The sequence below is a fragment of the Daphnia pulex genome, chromosome 1 (genome assembly GCF_021134715.1).
Source record: "Daphnia pulex isolate KAP4 chromosome 1, ASM2113471v1".
NCBI classification, from domain to species: Eukaryota; Metazoa; Arthropoda; class Branchiopoda; order Diplostraca; family Daphniidae; genus Daphnia; species Daphnia pulex.
In genome coordinates, this window is record NC_060017.1 from 6,396,692 (window position 1) to 6,422,170 (window position 25,479).

The 25,479-nt window shown below is 47.1% G+C and overlaps 1 protein-coding gene across 13 annotated transcripts; it reads right to left on the bottom strand.

Moving 5' to 3' along the window:
• Positions 1–528: 528 nt before the first annotated feature.
• Positions 529–17,664, bottom strand: LOC124191954 (nascent polypeptide-associated complex subunit alpha, muscle-specific form-like). Of its 13 annotated transcripts, none has more exons than XM_046585034.1 (21): positions 17,517–17,664; positions 17,377–17,444; positions 13,238–13,575; positions 13,049–13,127; positions 12,668–12,940; positions 12,528–12,593; positions 12,326–12,456; positions 12,123–12,247; positions 11,903–11,981; positions 11,651–11,810; positions 10,127–11,560; positions 9,237–9,563; positions 7,862–9,162; positions 7,524–7,784; positions 7,335–7,463; positions 7,153–7,270; positions 6,747–7,078; positions 6,495–6,661; positions 5,324–5,569; positions 1,710–4,584; positions 529–1,611 (listed from the first exon to the last, which is right to left on the bottom strand). In XM_046585034.1, exons 3-21 carry the CDS (start codon positions 13,378–13,380, stop codon positions 1,188–1,190), a joined length of 8,670 nt encoding a protein of 2,889 aa, XP_046440990.1. In that variant the 5' UTR covers positions 13,381–13,575; positions 17,377–17,444; positions 17,517–17,664; the 3' UTR covers positions 529–1,187. The 13 variants fall into 13 exon arrangements, with proteins under 13 accessions (XP_046440990.1, XP_046441009.1, XP_046441033.1 ...); XM_046585053.1 differs by having other exon boundaries at positions 13,238–13,595; XM_046585077.1 differs by having other exon boundaries at positions 7,862–9,159; positions 17,377–17,650.
• Between the last annotated feature and the right edge of the window lie 7,815 nt (positions 17,665–25,479).

A 25,479-nucleotide genomic window follows, 5' to 3' on the forward strand; every position in this document is an offset into this window, starting at 1 on the left:
AACGACGTCACCGTTGCTCTCCGTCGTTCCTCATCCGCCATAAGCTGTATGGATCCGAAACAGAAGACAAGGTAAATACATCGAATCGTAGTAGTCCCGCGCACTCAGCCCTCACGCAGATACAAACACAAGAAAGACAGAGGCAAACAAAAAAAAACCAGACCGAAGCGCTCGTGCACGCACAGTGCACGAAACACGGAACACACAGCACAGCACGGCCATACACTATATAAATATATTTATCGAGCTGCTGTGGCTGCACGCCGTCGTCTTCATAGAATTACAGTCTACAGAAATTTCGGGATTCTTTCTCAATCCGTTCGGCTTTTCTCCGTGTTCGGCCGTTTCTCATTTCTTTCCGTGACTCTTTATTTCTCTCCCCAACCCCCATTTTTCGCTTCACATAAAAGAGATTGTACGTGTTGTATAGATGTGCGTAGAAGAATAGGAGGATTAAACAGTTAAGCCCCAAAACCTTATGCCACTTATACAAAGTCCACACAGAGTCTAAGAAGAACATCATCAGAGTTTTGCATTCTTTTTTTGAGTAGTATTTTTCATGCCGATTTCTCTTTCAACGGCCACACACATACACACGCACTCAATCCACATTTTTTGGTATACAGAAGATGATGAATTATAATCATTATTATACGGACGGGTCTCGATTGTTATTGGCCAATTGAATGAGGCCGATAACCAACAAAGGAGCCATCATGACACACACCTTGTAATATGCTCTACACGCATTTTAACTGTTTCAATAATTTCATGGTCATTATTCTGGTAACACGAGAGAAGAGATGAATTGGATGGCGATGACTAACAGTTTAACAAGTTGTACCTAAAGTATATGTATGGGGCGAAAATGGTAGGCAGCAGTTTTTTCAAAGACTAGTCGGAACAACATCTAATTATTGCTGTGGAGGAACAACTGGTATGACATTTGCCCAAAGTGCATAGTCTATTTTGTTGATGCAGTCAAAAAACCTTTTCCCCTATCTCTTATCTGCCCCTTTTGTTCACCCGACATAAGAATTAACTGATTGCGAAGCCACGAGAGTTAAACAGAGCACAAAAAAAAATCTGAAACAAAACAGACAAAATACAGAAACAAGGATGTAGTAATTATATCGACGCGTGTAGGATTGAATGAGTATTATTCGTGATTTGAGTTGTAGTAAATGTTATCGGCGATGGCGCAGCAAAGACGGTCTCAGTGTCGAGTACGTCCCGCTGTGATTGGTGCTGTTGTTGTTGTGATGATCCAGTCCGCTACTGGTGGAGCGCAAAAAGTACGTGGACGTGGATCCAGTTGTCGATCCTCCTGCTCCTGATCCTGTTCCTGGTCGACTTGAAAAAGGACTAGGAGTCCCGTAAAAAGTCGATTCCCTTCGGGTCAGCCCCGAATCTGAAAGATTGGTGTGTCGTCGCGTCGAGTTGGGCGAAAGGACATTGCTGATTTGATGTCCAGTAGCTGCCGACCCGCTGCCGCCACTTTCCTCCAACAAAATGGACGAATATCGTGACGGTCGGCTCGCCAAAACCGACGATCCGGTCGAACGCAGACGGACGTTGGTGCTCTCTGGAACATGTTCGTGTATACTGTACCTGGAATATCATGTGACGATTTTGGGGGGATCAAGTGACGAAAATAAAGTAAAATTGACAAAAGACAAATGGCAAATTTACATTATATGGTCTACTACCGATTGCTGGATCTCCGTGGCAGGCTGCTGATGTGATCCGCATCCGTCGCCGTCGACGAAACCGGGTAGTAACTGCGACGGCCCAGACTGGCCGATGAATAAGATTCGCCATTCCCCGAAGGTGGCAAATCGTTGGCGAGTGCACGCGAACTCGAGTAAGTTCGAGCGTAGGATCGCACTTCTCTTCCGGTGGTTCCGGCACGGTCGCCAGAATCGGAGCCAGCGACGGAAGGTGTCGGACTTGTCACTTGCGGTGGCTGTGTGTCGCTTTTGACCGAGCGGGCCACTGAGACTTCCCTCGACATCGATCGCCTCGGATGAATGACGTCGACGGTGGCGTCCGAGTACTCGGACACGGACGGATGTCTCCGACTCGCCGACAGGCGGCGCTCACGATCGAAATTACCACCGCCATTGGCGTCGCCGGAAGACAGGAATTTGCGGACCATCACCGTTTCGGATAGGCCGATTCGATCGACCGATTCGTCCCGACCGCTGAGGCTCTTGCGATGTTGCGAAGAACGACGAGAGATGGGCGGCTGGGCGTCGGTGATGGGCAAGTTTCCTTCACCTCCTTCACCGCCATCGAGTTCCCTGGTCATGGAACGCCGATGCTTCGTTTTGGTCGGCTCGTTGAAACGAGAGTAGAAACTCTTGCGGAAAATCCTTTCACTGACGCTCTCATCCTCGCCGGAATCTCTTTGGTCACCGCGCAAGTCGGAGCAGACGGAAGAAGACTCGTAGCTGTCGGTCGGCGTTCCAGGTGCTGCGTTATCTATCCCCATGGCGTCGCTGGCCCAGCTGTTTTCGTAAGGCTGCGATTCGAATCGTTTGATAATGCGGGCGAAACGGACGGCCTCATCGGCAAATGGAGAAATGGTTCCGTTTTCATTGGCTCCCGCCGGAGGTGGCGACAAAGCGTCCCTTCGGTTGTTGTTGTTGCTGCGGTGAGACAATTCACGCAAGGTCCCGTTCGAGCCCTTGTACTGAAACGGCTGGAATTCAGGTGGAACAATAGGTAAATCGGGTGAAACGGATGGGATTTCCTGAACCGGTCGAGCTACTAAATAAATCGGCTTGACCGGAATGGCTGGTTTGGGGATTCCGGAAGGAGGAATTGCGGCAGCTCCGCTTCTGACGGCATGCTCGTATTTGAGAGCGTCCAGTCTGGCCGACGCCTGAGCTTTAATGGCCGCTGTATTTTTGATTTCATCTTCCAGCTGCTTCAATTCCAGAGAAATCGTATCCGGTGGCTGCTGGATAGTAGTTGGTGGTGGTTGAGCAGCAGCGGTTAAAATAACTGGAGTTGGAGGGGTGATAGTTGTAGAGGTACTTGCAGGGGTTTGGGCTGGAACAGCAGGAGCAACTTTGTTTGGGGACGAGGATCGTTGGAATTGGGCCGCCGCTAAATTGATCAAATGCTCAAACTGGCGACGGACCGTCAACTTGGGTGAATTCTTGGAACTAGGAGCGTTGCCGTTTGATTTAGGAGCCGATTGCTGCTGCTGCTGCTGTTGCTGTGACTCCACGGGAACAGGTTTCAGCATCACCTGTTGCGGGATTTTATTGGTGGCGGGTTCCACTTGGGGCTGTTCAGGCACCGGTTTTAAGACAACGGACGAGCTAGGAGGTGGAAGCGATAGATTGGGTTGAGCCGGGGCCGGAATAGGCGTCAAACTTTGTCTGGCCTTTAGAATCGGTTGTAGAGGAGATGGCGGAGTCGACGTTAAAGATCCGGTTGCACGATCCTTGGAGATTGGAGCAGCAGGACGTTCGATTGTCTGAGTCGATCCTGCAGTTTGACTGTTTGTGGTTTTACTTAATGCCATCAATCCGGCGTCCGGATTGTACTTTTCCCAGCGCTGTTCGACCGATTTGAGGAAGCGCTGCTTTTCGGTTGACGATTCCTCTTTCGGAGCATCGTAGAAATCCGGCCGGAGGAATCGAGAAACACGGCGTGATTTGCGTTCGATGGTCCCATCAGCATTTTCACTCGTCGGAGCTGCTGGTGGATTAGGAGCAGAAACTGGGGCTGGAGCTGGAACTGAGACGGGAATCGGATTTGTTGAATTCAAACTGGTGATGGCGGCCAATTTGCTTTCAGCCGCTCTAGTTGGCCGCGGACTACTTTCGCCTTCAACCCCCAACGGCCCGTTCTCTAGGACGGTACTCAATTGCGGAACAATCGGATTCATGGCCATGTTGGCCACCGCATCCGGACTACTCATCGTAGTAGAGATGGACGGTAGCGCTGCGATGCTGCTGGATGGAACGGGAGAAGTGCCTCGACTGCTCGTTGGGCTCATGTATTCTCGACTACGCGTTCTCGTATAAGTTCGGTAGGAGGCCGGTATCGAAACGCCGGAATTGGGATTCTCATCATCGGAGAACGGCGATCCTATCCGATGGAAGTAACCAGCTGTAGAAGCGGAAGAAGGTGCAGTTGAACTGTCTGGTTCGAGATTATCCAGAGTGGAAGAACGGCCATAACGTTGATAGGTTCGCTGTTGCGGCTCGTTGCCCAGTTCCCGGCTGCTCTTGGCTCGACTGTATTGCGGTTGTTGTTGTTGTTGGTCTCGTACTGAGCGGCCAGTGGGTTTCGCCGAGTCGGCCACTCCGCCAGTGAAGCGTGACAACGCCCAGGATAGACTGGAACGATTGCCAGCGGAAGTTGACGATGTATCCGACATGGCGTCGCTATTGTTTTGTAGGTGATTTCCATTTTGTCCCGGTGAACCGACTAGCTCCGGATTGGTTTCTCGCAGGTGTTGGTTCAGTTTACGTCGCGTTAGGGAGGAAGTGAAAGGTCGACTGGATGCTGGCGTTGCGTTATTGACATCTCCATTGACAGCTGACGGACTATGATAAGCGGTACCTTTTGTGGATGGATTGCAATCCATTCAAAACGAAAACACAGGCCGTCAATTTAATGATGTTCCGATTTCAATGGTAAATGAAAATTATTTTTTGTAAAACTGAAATTCGCTGGGTAATAATTTTAAAAATCAAAAATTAAAAGAAGTAGAAAAAAAAAAGAAAAAAAAACAATAAGCCACACTGAAAGCTTCCAGTTGGAGATTGTACCTTCCTGTTAATCATATTGGAATCAGTTGGCCGGCTTGAGGTGTTGGTGGTGAAGGTTGAGAGAGGGTAGCAAACAGTTCATTCCATTCCATTCGGTTGGAAGCATTGCAGCATTTCATGCGTGGAGGCGTTTGATGCACCAAAGAATCTACAAGGATCCGTTTTTTGTTTTTGTTTTTTGGGGGGATGGATGGATGGATGGTGGGGTAAACATTCGATGGGATTTTCAAGTCATGGCCGCCATGGCCGTTTGAAGGCACAACAAAAAGAATCAAGAAGAAGTTGAAACAACACGAAAGGTGATGATATAATACAACCCACTCCTGAAATTGGCATTTCGAAACGCGCGAAAGTTGTGAAAGATTTGAAAAGAATAAGAAAAAGCTGGGCGACAGTGGACCCCAAAGATTTCAGATCATTAAAAAAATAAAAATAAAGCCATTTAAAAAATTTGAATAACGAGCAAAATAAAAAAAGATGTTTTGTTATAATAGCAGCGGATAGTTGTGGTTTCAACCGAATTCAAGTACTAGCTGCCGGATGAGATAAAACGAAGCATTTGAAGGACACGACCGTTCCAGCTCCAGTCTCGGCTGGCCCTTTGTTCTCTTGTTCCGGATTTGGGTCGTGTCGACGACGACATTCGGGACGGAACCAATCACTTGCAGTTGGAGAAGAAGGAGGAGCCCGAGCTGCTGGCTCCGTGACATGCAACGTGAGCGTGACGCGTTTCCGGTCCCCTCCATCAGCCGACCCAAGTTGATGTTGCAACCGGACTGGAAGTGCGCGCGAGTGAGGAGGGAAAAAGGGGTTGAACGGGTGTACAGGTGGAAAAATCAAGTGAAAAATCAAAAGTCAAGACCAAGAATTCCGAAGGAGAAGAAGAAGAAAAAGAGAAGAAATCAAAAGAGAAAAAATGTTTAGCGAATCAAAATAAGACATTGGGACGGGTCAGCCAAGAACGAGCTGATGACGAAAGAGCCTCTACCAATCTACCCCATGCAAACTGGCGTCTGACGGCTCTACTGGCCAGCAATCGCCAGGCGACGGACGACTTGATTTTGGATGACGGATAAAACGGCTGGCGTCTACTGTGACTATGACTAAGAGGGTGGTGACTATTGCTGCTACTACCAGCGCTACCATTGGCAATCATGGCCGACCGACGACGACGGCTACTTTTAGCCGGACTCGTCATCCTAAGGACGGGACGGAATCTACTGCCATCTAATAGATAACATTGACGTGCAAAAATCCAAACAATTTCTTGAAAAAAATTGGGAAAAGGGAAGAAGCGCAGACAAGAAAAAAAACAACACGCGCAGATTTAAACAAACACAAGGGGAGAAATAAAAAACAACAAAATGAAATATTTTGCCAATTAAAAAATGTTACCTGGATATCCTATTTACAGTTTTTTTTGTCATCTTTGATTTTTTTTAACAACTGTAAGCTGCCGGAATAGGAATGGGAGAGAGAGGAACGATGTTTAATCAATAATCATCAATCAATATCGTCCGCGGCTAACCAACTAACTCAACTCTAAGACATAGTACTGTAGACACATTGTTCATTCTTTGGAAATGTGCTGATGGCTGAATATGGCCTCAGAGGTTGTTACTAGTAGTACATAATCAGACTGTATCGTTTCTAGGTCAATGTTGTTGTTGTAGTAGTGGGAAACTGTCAATAGTAAAGTACCTCGCTGGGACATGGAGGCCGAAGCGATGCTGCAGTTGCTTTCGCCTTCCACCGACGTGTCCCGTCGCCAAGGGAGACCAGACGGGACGCCGGCCGAACTCGGCGGCGGCTGCAATTGAGGCGTTTCTGTCGAGTGGAAACGAGGCGGATCCAGGGTCGAATATCGTCTGCTCCATTTAATTCAAAAAAAAACAAAAACGGCGACAAGATTAATATGGATGGAATGGAATGAACGAACGACAGGAGACGCACCTGGCATCGGACTCGGATGCCACCGAAGAAGCCCTGGAATAAACATTGTTCCAGAAACCCTTGTTGCTAGCTGAACCGGCCAGCAGGTCGGATCCGGTGCTGTTGCGATTGTTGTTGTTGTGATGGTGAGCGTTGGGCGAAGTGCATCCGGGTGTACTCATCTGCGAAGAGGCGTCTTCAAACTCGCGATGAATATCGCTCACGTCCGTCGCTCTTGAACGGCCGCCAGCGCTGGGAGCCGGACTGGTGAATCGAGAAGAGTTGCGGAACACGACAAACGGATCAGCCGCATTACTTTCGGCTCTCTGGTTCCGTTTCGTCAGCTGTCGGACCTGCGAATTTGACGTTTATGTATTTTAATCTGATCAAAGTTCAAACTCAATTTACAGTTAAGCGAAACGCGTACCCGTGATAAAAGCGTCGAGAAAAGAGACTCGGCTGTCAGAATCTGGAACGTGTCGTCGTCGTCGTCGATATCATCATCGATGGAACTGTCACTTCCCCGTCGGCCTCGAGAAGTTTCCCTGAAACAGATTTCACCGTACAGGATCAAATTTAGGATTGGAAACTTAATAAAGATCAACTTACGGCTCGTCGTGTGATTTTTTAAAGGAGCTCAAACGTTGCAAATGATGAAGTGGACTAGCTGCGTGATTATCAACATCACCCGACGTCTGACTAATATCAAAATCGGTTTCACCCTCATGGTACAAGCTCCTGTCATTATTAAATCAAAATTTAATAGATAAACTTAACTCGAATGTTTGGGTTGATTACCCGTATCGTTTGGTCCGGTCGAATCGACTGGTTCTCATGGACGCTGAAGACGACGAGGCCGTCTCGGCTGCCGCTGGATGGCTGGCACTGACGCCTTCCACCGTAATGGGGATGATAAATTCCCGCGGCGATTTTCGAATCGGCTCTCTGGCAGATTCCCGGACGGGTTCCCGTAGGAATTTTTTACTTTCCGAACTGACTGACTCTGCAATTGCCATTGCGGGTCCTGGATTCTGTATCGATTCCTGTCGACTCGCAGAACTTGAAAAACAAACAAAAAGAAATGGTCAAATGAGTACGAACGAAACGAAATGAATTCAATCATTCCGGCGCTATACCTAGGACGGATAGGGACGGGTTTAATGGGCTGTGCCGGCGGCGGCGGAGGCGAAGCGACTCGCGGCGGAGTGGCCCGCAACTGGACGGAAATGGAGTTGAGCGATTTCGGCACGGCCTTACTACTCTCCGACGCGACTAATCCTCCAACCGCTGCCACGGCCGCTGCTGTTGATTCTCCTCTGCCTTCTACGCGGATGGGAATAATTCTCTCTCTCGGATTGGTGGACGTTGACGCCACGTTGACGGCGATGTTGATCTCCGCTTTCTGGATCGGCTTGGCTTCGACCATCACCGTCGCATTCTCCGGCATATCGCCAGGTCCTTTGGAGAAGCGCTTGTTTAACGGAGGAATCGCCGCAGGGGCTGGATGCTCTCTCGTCGGACTGCGAATGCCGCGGATGAAAGCGTTTTCAGATCCGGCGATACAGTCGTCATCCGTCCTGTCGGTCGAAGTCATTGACGACGCGTAAACGGGAGACATGGGCCGACTGGATGGCAACGTCGACGGAGAGAGCGGCCGCTGATTGGGCGATTGATCGGCCGACGGACGGATTAATGGAGGTGGTGGGGACACGGTCCGTGCGGATGCATTGATAATTTTATGGGCCACCGCTGGAGGTGATGGCGAAGCGATGCGCACCGGACGCGGAGGTGGGGAAGCGATCCGGAGCGGAGGTGGTGAAGCCACTCGAATGGGTTTCGGCGGAGGTGATGTCATCCTTTCATTAGCGGACGACGATACCTGGCCGGTCGCTTTGGGCGACGGAGTAGAAGAAGACACAGGTGTCGGGAGGCTTGTAGGTCGCGGTGCGGGCGGATCTTTCGGAGGACTACGTCCAGGTGCCGCCAAAATGGATGCGACTTTTGTCTCCAATTCGCCCGTGTCCAACATGACCGGAATCTCCCGCACTTTTGGCTCTTCTGGCTCTTGGGCCGGAAGAGCCGAGGGTGGAGATTCCGATTCCTTCACTTTCTTAGTCGAAACTTTGGTCGGCGATTGAACTTCTTTGACAGGAACGGGTGATGCAACTTCAGACTTTTCCACTGCAACTTGAACTTCCTGCTCCGCGTTCAATTGCTCCGGTAATTTCTTCTCGCTGCTGGACCCCTGAGGTTTGAGGCTCTCGTCGTTCTGAACGGGCTGACTGGTTTTCGTGTCCTTCGGAGTTGTTTGATTTTCCGATTGGTGGTTATTTTCCTCCGTTTTAACCTTCATTCCAATTTCCGTGACTTTGCCGATAGCGCCAATTTTGACGCCCAGTCCTCCCACGACCACCTTCTCGCCCGGCTCTACTCCCTGCTATCAAGATTTTTAAAAATATACACATTTCATAATGTTTGTTATAGTGACGTGGAACATTTATTTTGTTTTACCGATGAATTAGTGGATTCCTGGGCGGAAGTTGTAGTGGCCGTCATGGTGGCCATCGAAGCGGCATGACCGGCCCGTTGTTGATTGAGAGATTTGGGTACCATGGCATCAGTGCTGACGCTGGCCGGAGTTTGAATGAGCGTCCGCCTCGGCAGACTGTTGTGATGATGGCCTGAAGCTGCGCTGCCAATACTCGAATTCCTCTGCTGCTGGGCAGCAGCCGCATTGTTCTCAAACGCTCTCTTGGCGTCCGAGACTTTCAAAACGGGCACGATGGTGGGCACTTTAGGTTCCGTCCGAGTTTCAGTCGGGCGCCGCGTATCGTTCAACTAAAAAAAATAAATTCAATTCCAAAAAAAAACGAAAAAAATGAATTAGCCAAATTCAAATGAAAAACCCGACCCACACCCCAATCCCGGTCAGAACAAGAGACGGCGGGTGAAAAAATCAACAAGACAAAGGTCCATCACCGGATCACTAAATGTTTCTACTATTGAAAAAAAAAGTTGCAGCTTATCAGTAAAATAAAGCCACTAGAAGAGGAACGAATAGGAGCAGATGAGAGAGAAAGGGACCGAGTAAAAGGAGGAGAGAGAGAGAGAGAGATTGCCGTGCGGATGCGGGGTGTTGGATGAATCTGCCGGAAGCTCACCCGTAAGCCGGAATCAACAAAGACAGAAAAAAAGAGAGAGAAACTGACGAAATAGATTGAAGACAAGTAAGAGAATAATAAGAAGAAGAAGCGGGGGTTTTTGGTTTGGTGTGTTTTTAAAATAGGTCGATGGCCCACATCCGGCCATCAACACCTCATCGTCTGTATCGTGTCGATGTGTGTATGTACGTCGTTGGTAGTGGTGGTGGTGGTGGTGGGGACACATGAGCATCAGCTGACCTTGTAGCTGAAAATGGTGACTTTTTTGGGCCGTTCCAGCGTCATGGTACTCTTGGGTCCAGTCGTCGGCGGTTCATTTCGCGAGTGAGTCAGTACGAGGCTGTTGAATATTTCCGCCTGGCGAAGTATCTTCGAGTGGCGCTGTTCCGCTGCATTGGCCGGACCAGCCGCTTTGTTGGTATTGGCCGGCCGCCGATTGGCAAGAGCCACCGATGCCGGAGGGGCAGCATTAGCAGCAGACGATTCTGAGCGATTACTGCCGCTGCCGCTTGGGGCTGCTCCTTCCTTGGGTGGTGGTGGTGTCGCCGTCGCGGTGCTGCCGGCCGTTGTTGCTCCGCTCCTGTCGCCAGCTGACTCGGTCTTTTCGGGCCCAAGGGTAGACGGAGGTGGTGGAGGGGGAACCTGATTTAAACTGGGTGGCGGTGGCGGTGGGGTGGCGTTGGTGGGTGATATTAGGGCGACGGTATTTTCTGGCTCTGGGGGCTCTGTGACGACATTCGCAGCTGGCACGGCTCCTTTCGCATCCATCTTGCCTGCCATCGCAGCATGAGATTCCGGCTGTCCAGTCGACGCAACAACAAGAGACTCAAGAGCTTCTGGAACTTGAGCGGGAGCAGCAGGAGCAGCACAGGTAGGGCGGCCATCAAGAAGAGGAGGTGGGCGGCTAATTTCGATTTCTGCATTGGCAGTTGTCGGAGCAATTGGGGGCGACAAAGTTGAGACGTCCCCCACGGTCACGGTCGTCGTCGTCGTCTGTCGAAATGCGGATGTGGCTGGAGAATGTTGGCTAACCGAGGAACAATGCGGGATGGATGAAGTGGAGGTCGTGGAGGTTGTCGTCGTTGCATTGGCCGAGGGCGAAGAAGACTGGGATGGATTATTATTATTGGTCATTATTGTACAGGGTGCGAGAGCGGCGGAGGCTGGATTGGCCGCCATACAAGAGGCGACTGGCACGCTGGATCGCCTATCATCCGCCTGGCTGGACGTGCTAATACCCTCGTCCATATCAACGTCCGTCATCACATCACATTTCGTTTTGGCTTCGCTCGACGTCGATTTCGTTCGTACCTCTTCCGGAGCAGACTGGACGACGCCCGTCACCAATTCCTCCTCCTCCTCCTCCCGCAACGACGTCTGGATCCCGGAATCGTCGATGGGACTGGGTCCCGCAGAATTTTGAGCATCCAAATCGCCCGGTGCTGGGCAGCCACCGCGACCTTCCGGAGTCATTGTCGTCGAATCGTCAGCCGATTTGACTTGGTCGGTTTCTGCCCGGCGCCTCTTGACGGTCGAGGCCTTGTCCGCCTCTTTGCCCGACTGACCGGAACTTTCCTTCTTTTTCTTGACTCCACCCGATTTGGCAGCGTCGGACGTACTGGGCTCGGCCGCCGAGTAATATTCGTTCATGGAATCGCCTTCCTTGCTGGCCTGTTGGTTCATTCAAAGTTTGGTTATTTTCTTCCAGCCGCTGGATTGACTGCTTTCTCACATGCGGATGCAAATGATGGATTTGGAACTTACAGTTGACGCCGGTTGATCCGTTTTGGCGCTGACGACGACCGTGTCGGTTGACTCTGGTGGCGGAACCAGCGACAGGAGTAAATCGAGCCGGACGGGCGTCTGGTTGGCTAATTCTTCCGCGACTTCCAAACAGGATTCTCCGTAGCCTTCGTTGACCCACCTTGGTCAAAATATAGAATATCCCATTGTACATCCAAAAAAAGCCCAGCAGGAAGAGGAATTGTTTGACAAGATGATGATCATATTTAATACCAGTGGGAGCAAATGTCCTCGACGTTGGCCCGCTTGGCCGGATCGACGAGCAGCATGTGACGAACCAGAGGCGAAGCAGCTTGACAAACGTTCCGGCGCGATGATCACGGACAAACAAAAAACGACGGAAAAAGAAAAGCGAGAAGTGTGAAACAAAATAAAAACCAACCAAACAATCAAAGGAAAGAAAGAAGAAAGAAAGAAAGAAATGTGAACCGACTTGATGGTTTGTCAGGCGGCTCGTAGTACTCGCCGGATGAGATCTGCTTGACGAGTCGCTTGAAATTGGATCCGTCGAAAGGCATGGCTCCGTAAACCAGCGTGTAAAGCAGAACGCCCAAAGACCTGCGAGAAGCATCAAATAAATAATCATTTGACGTCTAATGTAATGGCGAAATCTTGGTTGCAGGTTTATATACCCACCAACAATCCACTTCGGGCCCATGGTACGGAGTTCCACGGACAATTTCCGGACTGGCGTACAAAGGGCTGCCACAAAAGGTCGTCAGCAGGCGTCGATCGTCAAAGACGTTTGATAATCCGAAATCGGCGATCTAGAAAAATCAATTTGAAGAGAATTTAAATCAAAATGAAAACGGGAAAAGATTGAAATGGAATAAAATACCTTGGCCGTTTTGCTTTCGTCCAGCAAAATGTTCTCTAATTTCAAATCGCGATGGCAAATGTTGTGCTGGACGGAGATGGGAGCAACGGAATCCAATGTCAGGGATGGAAAAATTGAATAACGTAACTTGATTTAAATACCTTGTGACAGTAATAGACGGCGGAAGCGACTTGGCGGAAGACTCGTCTGGCCTCGGCCTCGTTGAGGACTTTGCGCTGACTGAGGTAATCGTAGAGTTCGCCGCCGGCCGCGTACTCCATCACCAGGACCATCTTCTCCTTGTTCTCAAACACTTCGTAAATGTGGATGATGTTGGGGTGGCGCACCGACGACATGATTTGAATTTCGCGGCGGATGCGAATCAGATCCGCTTCCGTTTCAATTTTGGCCTTTTTGATCGTCTTGATGGCCACCTATAGAAAATTCCGGCATCGACGGGCGACGCCAATCAATCAAGAAGCCAAAAAGATAAGAAAATCCAGCCGGAACACTTGAACTAAAAAATGTTTTCACTTTTTTACCTCTTGGCCCGTCTCTTTATTGATTCCCAACTGAACTTTGCCGTAGGTTCCCTGTCCAAGTTTGCGCACCAAATCGAACCTGTCAATGTATACCTCCGTTATTGATATGCAAATTCCGCCTGTTTGATCTCTTGATGGATATGCAAATGAAAAGATTTTTTGGGGGGAAAAAGGGAGGCACGTTTTTACCTTTGGCGGAGTTTACGTCGGTGATTGTGCATGCGGACGCCGACCGTCTGCTCGATTCCGCCCATGATGTTGTTGACATCGGGCGGAGGCGGAGGTGCCGGAGTCGGCTGCTGCTGTTGACTGCCACCTCCGTTGACGACCATCTTGAAACTGCAACTGGTCCGGTTATTGTTTCAGTCATTCAAAACGGGGGGCGCGGGCACCCGTCGACCACCACCAGCACCACTGGCGTGTCAATGACGACAACAACTGGAATACGGCGCCAGGGGCGTTGGCATGGCACTTCTCCCGCGGCCAGCAGCACTGGTCCGCCCGACCCACCGTCAGCAAGAAGCTATCTGCACACACACACACGTCTCTTGTCCATCAATAACTTGTTTGATTAGTTTTTTTCTTATTTCTTTTGGGTTTAAAGGAAAGATTTTTCTGTCGTTTGATTAATTGAAGACGCAAAAGGTTCGGCCAACGACTCGTTGGTTCAGGGAAACAATTTTATCGTTCACGGTTTGTTCTTGTTGATTTCTCGGTTCATTCCAGTTTGTTCTGGCCTTGCTGGCCTTGGAGGATTTCGTCGCTCCTTGGTAAAGTTCTCTATAGTCGTCGTTATTTGGGTGCGCACAGGGGCATCTGTCCTGGCCTGCCGGCCGGCCGGCAACACATGGCGCTACTTCACGCACACTGGCCGTCACTTTTGTGAGCTACTGGGCAATCGGCGATAAATAAAAGAAAAAAAAAGAACCCGGGACAAATATTTCTTATTATCCCTTTGCAGGATTTTTTTGTTTCTTTTTTAAATTCACGAGACACACGCACATAGACACTTAAGCAGAACTCCCAAGGTCGGCCCACACGCAAAAGTCAATAGGTGTTTCCTTTTTTTGCTGGCCGTCGTGTGATCCCTTGATTGGATTCTTTCGTTTCTTTTTCAAAAAGAATAGTAGTAGTCGAACGCACTTAACTAACAAAAATGGAGCTCATCGGAGTCGGGGGTGGGGGGAGAGAGAAACTGATCCGTCGGACAACTCATCCGGAATGCGAATGGTGTAGAGAGAGCGGACTGCTGCTGGAAACTGCCAAGGAAACTGAAGTAAGAAGAAGAAAAAGAAAAAAAACCCGAAAATCATGTGTGTGGAGGAGTCTCTTTTCTACTCTGACGGAAATTCTATTTCGGGAGCCGGGACCCGCGTTCGGCGGGTGGAGGGGAGGAGGAGGTTAGAGAAAATGGAACTTTTCGTCGGATTACAGGCGGAGAACGGATGACGGAGCCACTCCACCCCTTCTTCTTCTTCTTCTTCTTCTTCTTCTTTTTTTTCTCTCAAGTGAAAGGAGAAAAAAAGGCGAATGGAAGGAAGTGAGGATGAAGGAAGGAAGTAAAAAAGTAGAAGAAGAAGAAGAAGAAGTGGAAGCCAAGCAGAAAGAGATGCAAGACGCCGGTCCAGTGAACCGACTGGATCACGTTACCAACTCTACGAAGAAGAAAAAAACATAGACACGGGGGCCCCCGGTCCGCTCGCGCCAGCGCAATGAAAAATGAGACGGGCACCGAAAAGAAAATAACAAGACCAACCCCAAAACGATCGTCATCGTTGTGTGTGCTCTTTGCTGCTGCAACTGTTGTCGTCGTCGTCGCAGTCCCGCCGACTCACGGAGGGAGGACGACATCAAGAAGTAGAACGCGATTGACGCAATACACACAGTCTCTCTCCTCCCCGGCCATGTTTTATTAAATGATAATCATTTTTATTTCGAGATTTTCCGTGGACTTTGAACTACGCCGGAGGGATATCTCAACGTACATACACAGACTGGAGAGAGAAGGAAAAATACTACGCGGATTGCATACGAAATGGGGAATATAAAGTGGAAACCGGTCGTGAATAATTGAGAAAGTCGTTTGACGTCTTCTCGCATGGCGGGGGCCCTTTTTTTCCCTACATGGTACCGTAGTAGTAGACTAGGCTACTCTCCTTTGTAATACGGATGAGTCCGGTCCAGCCGGAGGGGGTGGAAGTGGGCCTATTTTTTTTATTCCAGGACTGAAAGCAAAAGTGGCGCAGTCTGTTTCTTCGTTCCTTTTCATTTTAACTATTGATCCTTTGCTCCTTACTCAGCCAACCCTCACTTGATATTGCATGGAAATATTAGGTTAAATTGGGAGACAGACCGGAAGATGAAAGCTACTTCCGGAAGTATGAAGCGGAAGAATCCCTCCCTCCTAAAAATTCAAAATCCTGCCTGCCATATTTGCCACCAGCTCGACAGAAAAACGAGGAAGGCGCAAAAATCCTCGTCGTCGAACGACAGAGAAAAAAAAAAAACCCACTCGATCCATCCCGCACCTTCCCCCCCCCCCTCACTCTCAGTGTGTGTGTACAAGAAGAATATCTCGCCGTCTCAACCAACTAATAAGGCCGTCGTGTATATATGTGCGTGTGTGACGTCGAGAAACGACGACTAGGAGCCGGGGGGCTGTTGTGTATATGTGCACACGGGAAGAGGAGGGATGGTGGACGCCGAACGGAAGCCAAGAATTTCGTCTAAAAACGAACGTCTTGTTCACTCGTCTATTTTTAAATAGGGAAAAAGAAGAAAATGTGCGCGCTACACACGCTGCTCCTGCTGCTGCTGCTGCAGGCTCTACTACTACTACTACTACCCCGGCCGCTCCTCAATTTCCTTAACTCTCTCGCCCTTGGATTTGTCTCATCGAAAACTTTTGCCACTTTGCTTAAACTCGGCTCTCACAACCAGCGCAAATGATTTGATCCACTATCACCGCAAATCCGATTTGAAAAAGAAATCTGGTCGTCGTCGTCGTAGCTTACAAGGAGATATATATACAAGGGAGTAAAAAGAATCAAAGGGAATTAAAAGAAACAGAAAAAGTTAGGAAGAGTAAGTAGGAGGAGTAACTTTGGCGTCGATACACGAAGAAGCCAACGGGCCGGGAGCCATCCGTCACTCGCTCCCGCCGGCTAATGGACATCTCATAAGAAACAAACAAACACAAAAAAATATATATATAACCAGGATCGATCGACAAAGCGTTGCCCTATACACACACACACTATACAGCAGTTTCTCGCAATCCTTTCCCAATGAATAATGTCAGTTGCCCCCCCATAAGAGAAGAAAAATAAAAGAAAAGAGCAAAAACCATCCAGACCAAATGAAAGAATCGACTGGTGCTGCTGAGACGAAAAAAAACAAAACATGGATCGATGACACTGGTCACGGACAAGAAAATAAAAGCCGGTCGATGGCGGACCTTGTGCCCACCACACCACACAGAGAGAGAGAGCTATAGATACGGACAAATAAATCTTGTGCCTGTCGTCCACCCTAGTTGTGTTTCTTGCCTTCACTTTATTACCACGACCGAGGATTTTTCAAACAGAGAATAACATAATAATCTTTTTTCTTTTGCCCACACACACGCTGTGTGTGTACTCTCCTTTGAGCTATTTCCTTCTCTCTTGGCTGCGTTTTGTCCTTTTCACTTTTTTCCAGTGTCCACCAGTTAGCTGACTGGGCAACGGCCCTTATAGGTTTTAGGTTGGTTGGCTGGCTAGCTAGCTAGCTGTCGTCCGGGGCCCCGTCTGATTGTGTCATTACGCCAGATTAATGGACTGGACAAAAGAGAAATGTACAGCAGAAGAAGAAAGTGCTTTTCTTGTCGCTCATTCTCTCCCCAGGGGCTTGTTGCCCCCATGTCTGCTGCTGCCGTTCAATCAGCGAAAGGGGATTGCGTCGTGCAATTACACTGACACACACAAAAAGGAAATAAAGCTCCAACAAATCAACACCTGTCATGCTGTGGCAGACCCTTGTACGTGTAAAGTACTCAAAGCTGCTTTGCAAATCAAAGTGGCCAATCAAGAATAGACAGCGAACAAGTATTGAATCTTATTTTCAACTGGGGGGAAACTCAAATTGATATCTTTGCTTGGACGTGGTGAAATTGAGACAAGAAACTGATTCAACAAATCAATACCCTAGACATTTTCTACACGACATGTCAACTTCACCGAGTCATTGGCCGTCCTTTATTATGTCGATATCTTATTGATTTATCACGATAAGTTGTCACACGTGGCAAGTAATAAAAGAAAAAAGGATAGAAACGTAGATTGAATTACCGTAACGGGCGATTTTCTTGCAGTCGAATCTCCCTCGTGTCCAATTTGTCTGGGATGAAGTAAGATGACTAGGGACGGATGGGAAAAAAACAAATTGAATTCAGCAATTCACGAAAGAAATTCGCAATAGCTTAGGTTACGCAATTTCCAAGTGACGGCACACAAAGATGATGTAAAAATAGTGCGAAACTGTAGGTCTTTTGGGGATCATCCACCAAGCCAAACGACCCAGGCAGGCGGTCGGCAAGCAAGCAGCAGACGAACTGGAAATTTCGTAAACAATCCTTTTTTTTTTTTTCATTTTGGCTCTAGCCCCTGGGCATCTCAAGAAAGCATCGCCACGCCATCTACCGACGATCCTTACAACTTCTTGGCGATAATGCTTTCCCTCCAAAATACCAGCTAGCAAGAAGGTTCGATCCATCTATATACTTGTGCCAAAGTATAAAACTCAATCTCATAATGAATGACTAGGTATAATCTAATAAACGAAGACTATACACAACTAATGACATTGCCCTTGTATATATTTATCCTGGAAATCCCGTCAGCTCTCGTCTTAATTCAATTGCCAGCGTTAATAATTTGTATACGGCTGTCAGCTGTCTGTATAGTTACATGGGAACGATGGGATGTAGACTTAGTTTTCGGCGGCGGCGGATGGCCCTGGCTCTAATGCCATCACGGCGGTGATGACGTCTGCGGGCCGCGGTTTTCGCTCGATTGATTATATAGAAACGACGGGGAAGGTCCAGGATCGATAGAGCGCGGCTTCTTCCCATTCTGCCGCGGAACGGGGCAACACATCAACTTGACTCTCTCTCTCTAGCTCCCATACTATGGTCCCTTTGAGTATTACGTCGTTAGGTTTTCCTCTTTATTGCGTGCGTGTGTATATCTATTCTTCCTTCTTCCCCTCATAGCTGCCAACAGAACGGGGTTTCAATCGTGACTACTTGGCTGCACGAGCGTGGTAACAAGAGCTGGCACGTTTCCCGCCGACCCCGCCGTCCATTATTTGAATCTTTCTATCTCTATATATGCCCTTCACTGTATATCCAGACTGGGCAGCTCGTTGTTTCCCTATATTCTTTGTATGTGTACGGTATCATTTATTTTCTCTCGACGACCAACAACTTTCTGTGTTTTTGTGTGTGTGTCCAGCAGTCGCTTATTTTTTTTCAAGCTGGGCCAGCAGCTTTGCCCTATTGATCTGTCACTTGATACATTAGACCGATGTTGTATAGACGGCCTATATAGTCGTATACATAATCGCTGTATTCATAGGGCATACTTGAGGCATTATTCGGTACGATTCCCATTTTTCCTATTCATATCGTCATATGGAAAACTCTCGGATCCTTCGGGGGGGATTATTTCTCTCGTTCCCAAAATAAACTGCTGGTCTCTGGAGAAATTTCCATAGACCTCAATTTCTTTAACCGTGTCATTTTCCATCGGTACACAAATTTATGAACGACATCGGCCCAAACCGACGATTCACACACCCGATCCTCAGCAGCGCTCTAGTTGGCAACTATAATACCACCCTGGTAATAACGCACCTGAATAATTCCCAGTCAACTCTTCTACATTATTTAGAAAGTTAAAAGGTATAGCAACTTACGAGTGTTGGATGACACCCATTGTAAGCGATAGCTCACATTGTAAATAGCCGTGGATGGCAGGTGCACGGCATCTCGTATAACTGATTGCCAACTCCCCCCAAAGAAGTTGGTTATTATTTAGTTGACTTGTCTGCTCTATATAGGCTCTCGAGTGCAGACGATAACACGCGCAGCGTGTGCATATAATACGTCATCGTACCCCCCAAACGCTTATCTTCTTCAAGCCTACCATTTAGCCCGTCACGTAGCCCTGCGTTTGTTTCAAATTTGGATAGAAAATAATTTATTAGACGAGTGAATTTTTAAATATAAGAATCTAGATTAATTTTTATCACCGGAAATTATATGGTGTACGCTGTCAACGACCTCATCCTGTTGTGTGTATACCGATAAACCTTTCTCGGGTTGCAACTAGAGAGAGAATATAAGAGTCAACATGTAGAGAATGGGCGAAGAAAATTTGCTGTGCCGGTATTATTAACAAAAGATTGACTACAAGCAGTTAGAAATTGAGAGAGAAGATGATCAATCTCTCGACGTAGTACATATCGAAGCTGGGATGCGGGAATCTAAGAGCCCGGGAACAAAAGACGGAACAATATATAAGGCCTCAGCAGCAGCAGCAGCCAAGATGATAAATATTATAAACTTGTGCAGCAGCAGGAGCAGGAGCAGAGTATGGATCTTTTCCACGACAGTTGCTATGACATTGTCCATATTTATTTATCGATCGGCAGAGTCTCTGCATCAAGTGCGACTCCAGCATCCGCACCAGGAAGCCAAAATACACCTACTACATCTGCGGTGCTATTATTATGGTGATAACATACACATGATCAAGCTGCTGCTGCTGGTGTCATGTCAACCGCAAATGTTGGAATCATTCGCCACAACCCGAACGAACCGGAAGTCAGCACTAATGACTCTGTGTATATAATATCTATTTTTATTCAAGAGTTCCAGGGAAACATTACAAATGATAGGCTCCCACGAAAGGTGTATTATTCACGTCGATAATTCGGGATCTGAATATTTGATAATATCTATAAATATATAGCGTATAGGGAGGGGTAAAAAAAAGTTTTGGCAGTTGCTGTGTCGCTGTACATCACGCACCGTAGACTTTGTATGTATGTTGATCCGGATATTGTCCTCTGATATATAACTTGGTCGGCCATCCTTTTCCACGCCAAATACCGCTTTATTCGATACTCTTCCCCTCCCCCTTTTTTTTTCGTTATTTCGCATCTTTGAGCTATAGACATGAAGGCAGATATCCTGAAACTTTTTTTTTATATCTATAAAACCTTTTATTTTTAGGCTGCTACATATTTTATTTCCGTTTTTCTTATTTCTTATTGCCTTTTATATATTTCTTTTTGGAGACTTTAAAAAGAAATACGTGCTTTATTGACCGGATGCTCTTATAATACAATACGCTCAGGATCTATATTTGTATCTCGACTTATATATGCAATATTTAAATGGTAACTTGAATACTTTGATGGAAGAACAAAGAGGAGCAGGTCAGTTTCCTTTTTTATTTCGCAAGGATCTGCGGATGGCCGATGAATGCGGAGCAGTTAACGTAGTATGGGGATAAATCCTCAATTTGCACTTTGGATTTATTTCATAGATATAGGACCCAAGTTGCAGTTGAGAGAGTTAGCGGTTCAAGTGATCCTCTCTTCTCTCTCAAATCTCCCTTTTCTCTCTCCATTTCTCAAGTTGAAGTTTAAGGGCGATGCGTCTTCCTTAAACTTCAACTTGATGGTCCTCCATGTCCCGACGGACCAACTTTCACTGGGGAAAAAAAGGAGACCCATAGTGTACAGAACAGCCTTTTCAAACTTTGTCCATCGGACTTCCTCTCAGTTCTCTCTCTATAGCCACAGTCGATATTACATAGAGCCTACAAGCTAAAAAGTCGCTGTTGGCCAACAAAAGTGAAAGACGCGCTCACGAGTGGACCTCACCCAAAAAGATGAGCGTCTGCATTTTATTATTAATGGGCGATCGCTGTAATGGTGGGAGACTCTAATGAGAAATGTAGAGTGATAAATCCTGCAACTCATAAATGAATCCGGCAACCATCAACGTGATTTTGACGATTCCACGAACGGCCATTAATAGAAACACATCAGAGCCGTCAAATTGTCAAATGCTTGGGGGCTATATCGATCGTCATGAAGATGCTGGACGTGAGTACAAAATAACGATGGAATAAAATTCCAGATCGAAACTTTTGACACACAAAAAGAAAAAGTTCACTTGAATTCATTAGACCGTCGACAGCAAGTAGACGGAAGGCGTGGTCGATGGTGCCATCCAGCTAGTGTAGAAGGCGTGGTCGGTGGCGGAAGTGGAGGAGGAGATTCACGAAGAGCCATCCGGCTGGAAGAGGGGGGGGGGGGGTATAGTTGGCGGTGGCGGAAGTGATTGCCTTCGGAACCCTCACGGATGGATGGCGCATATAGTTGGAAGTGGTTGTCTATGTGCTCCGGAGTGGGGGGTAAAAAAACGGGCGCCTGTTTTACACATTCACACAACTCGGCTCATTTGGATAAAATATTGAAAATATGAAACATTTGAAAAAAAATCGAGTTACCGCATTTTGAAACGGTAGCCATGACAACCACAATCAAACGCATCAAGGAAAGGCTTCATCTTTTTCGAGTTGTCTAGTTTTGAGACTACGTCAATGTCGAATTTCCATGTCAAATGTCTACGCCGCGCCCGTTTATAAATACATGCGTAATACATATTCCGCCGTGTTTATAGCCGACACCTACTAGTCTACTACTAGTACTGTACAATTCAACGTCATCCGCGCGCAGATCCGGATGCAGCGCAGTTTCATCATTATTCTCTCATTCCTTTTGTCAGGGGACCTCGCAACACAAAAAAATTTCCCTTTAGAGTCACGTCGCTCTCAGCTGTGCGTCACTTTTTGTGAACAAAGAGAGGGGGGGGGGGGTTCTGTCACGAAAATGTTTTAGGTCCCGCTGAGAGACTCTGCAGTTAGAGGGGGGGCGTACGTGACGATGCAAGGAGTCGGTTGAGCCGCTGCCGACATTTGGTCAAGCGATAGACAGTCACATAAAAACCATTATCATCCCGTATAAACCACTTGTGAACTCAAACGCATATACCCCCCGAGGGCTGCAGCCGAGCCCATTTTGTGCAGAAAAAAATATAAAACGATCACGACACACTATGTAATCTCCCGATCGACAATTTCTAAGGAATTTACAATTTCAAAATTTTATCATACAGATGTGGTTAATAAAAAAAAAAAATATTACACTGTAGTGGGGGGCCAGCCACTTTCATTATCGTAAAATCTACCCGAAAAAATTTGGAAATCAAATGTATGGAATTTGCGGTTATTCAATTTGTCTTAATATCTGTGGTTATTATGTGCACATTTCCTTTGAATGATGGATACATCAAAATCCTTTTAACCGCATTTCCCGCTTTTTCATTACACTTAAAAATTCTATTTTAAATTATAACATCAACCGGATTATTTGGTAAAACTAGATAACGATAGTGCATTTTTCCTCTTAGTTTAATTGAAAAAAAAACAACATCCGGATCTTAGGCTCAGTTAAATTGGACATTTTGTCGAGCTTCTTTTATTTTATGTGAATGACGTCATAGCGGCTGACAAATTTATTTCCTAGCGGGGATTGCGTGCACTTTAAAAAGTTAAGGCATAATAATTTGCGGCTTGACTGTACTACATATAATACCGTCACGGCTCTGTCTGCTGCTGCTGCCGGTGTGGTCAGGAATGTCTCCGTTCAGCCAATTGAATTTTCGGGCGCGCGGTTGATGCGGGACAAAGTGACCGTTTCGCACGATTGACGTCATTCGTTACGAGCTTGGGGTTTAATTGCAGTTGATATCATACGGAAGGAACCCTCTCTCTGCTGCCGGGTCGGCATTCTATCTATTCGCCCGTCGTCGTCTACGGCTGTGCATACCCGCGTGAGTGATGGTCGGGCTAGGAATGAAGCAATATCACATCTAATGTAGCATCAGGCAATCAGGCATGCAGATGGAAATTCTATCCCATTTTTCTTTATACACACACAAGAAAATTGAAATTCTATTCCAATATCGTCGGGAAAAGTTTTTTGTTTCCTTCACGAGGTGACAAAATCAAATTTGACGCACACTTTTTTGTGTGTGTGCTGGGCACATCTGGGCGGAAATTCTGCTGCGCATCGGGAAAAAGAGATACGAGGAATTTGATGAAAGAAGAAGAAAAAGGAAAAAAAATAACCTTAGAGCAGGAGATGATGATGAATGGGATGGTCGATAAATCGACCGGGTAGAGTCTAAATCGATAGACGTAGTAGTAGAAGACCCCACCCCCCTCCCATTACAGATGACGCATCTATCTGTCTACACAGGAGAAAACGATGAAAAGGAGAGAAACAATTGAAACTCGAGTCCAGCCGTGTAAAGACAATCGACGACGGATTGAAACAAAAAAGAAAAAAAGAAAAAACCTTTGGGCTAAGGTTTCATTACCTAACTTTTGTTTTCCATCGTCTTTTGTCCGTATTATAAGAGAAAGAAAGTCACAGATCTATACTTTAGAGAGATGCGTTGGAATGACAACCGTCGCCAGCTTGTCAGGCAAACACGACAAACAAAAGACAAGAGGAGCAGCCAACACACACACAATGAGAAAAAGAATATCATCGATCCAGATACAATACTTTGATGGTCTGTGTGTGTGTGCGGGAGTCGTGAGTGTCCGCGCTCTTGCAATATTGTACGCTGCGCCAATTCATCCGTGTGACTGCCAGATGATTCTCCGTGGGTATTTTATACACACACACACACACACACAAAAAGTTTTTTTACTTCGGGGTGGTTCGATCTTTATACATTGACGCCCGTCGCTATTCTTCCCGCGGGAAAAGGTTTGCCAACGACTTATTTCGCGGACGTTTCAATTTTTGCCGGATGAAATATTTTTTTTACTTTTTCTTCTTTTCTTTCCGTCACGTAGGCCACTTTCGCTTGTACACCCGAAACGACTGAAAGTGTGTATAGTGCTATACGGGTGGTGTGTGTAAGCCACTTTCATAGCTCAACGCGCGGTCTGCAGATAAGTATACCGACGAGAAATAGACGGCCATGTTGTGTGTTGGAAGATGTGTTTTGTGTGTATAGACGTATACGGGTCTATCTCCTGTACGTGTGATGAGGCCGGCGGGGTGAATCGCGGATAGGATTCGGGAAAATCGTCGAAGCATCGGAAGCGATCAAGGTAATGGGCCGGCAGTAGGATCGGATAGGATGGCAAAGTGATTCGGCTCCGTTCCAGAAACTGGGCCGGCCCATCTGATAAAACCGTGAATTGCCAGCAATAACATTCGTCATAAATCCGCCCACATATCATATATATAGATATCACATATCTACTATACTGGATAGAGAAGAAAAAGGGGCTGCTGGCAAGTTTGGTGAGATATATTCCGCTGCGCTTTAGATATGTATATACACAGTTTCTTTGTCCCAAATGTATTTCACATATTTCCACCCCGCAAGAAACTAATCCGCCGGATATTTATTTATTTTTCTTTAGAAATAAATAAAAGGTCGTTTGATCTTTGAGATAGTTTTCAATGCCCTACATTATACGCAATAGACTGGTAAGGCCGAGAAAAATCTTTCGCCCATTTTATATATTGCGCACTGGCGATGTGGCAAGACACAATAAATATATAAGACTCAATTGCCGACGCATATCGCATCATCTTATATCCCATTAAGCCCAAATGGCCATTGATTTCTCAAGCAAATTTAATTGTAATTCCATTTCGCTCCGGCGTTTTGCGGGTGGCGTGTTGACGCCAAAGTTATATTTGCACCCTGCGATGTGCCCAAACCGAAACGACTAAATAGACGACACCTTGTCCAGCGCCACTATAACCCCTCCAAGAACAACGGCAATATTCTAATCAATGTTTTGCACGGTATTATATACACAAAGCTCTTCCTGCGTCATTGGGCAGCACGCAACGAATTGTGTGTGCATGCTGCTAGTGCTGCATGTGCGGGTTTATAATCTAATTTTAATCCGACCGGGAGTCTAAATAAGTATATTATTCAACCGTGGAAAACTGGCAAACAAGGGAAAAGCGGCGCCCGCTGTGCTGGATATGTAGGCTACGTATAAAATAGTCAAAGCGGATCTACTGCTGCCTTAGGGGTAGACATCCAGCACAGCATATCGTCAATAATACTACGTACTACTACTACTACGTATGTTTGTATGGGAAAGGTTGGTGCGGGAAGACATTATATTTGTTCGCAATTTGTGTCAACACTCCATTTGTTATATTCCGCACCGGAGCCGCCCACCAGAGGGCCACCGGAATGACTCAAGCCAAGCAGCAGATGTGCGTGTAAATGCGCCACGTCAGCGTATACATGCTGGCAGCTGCGGTTC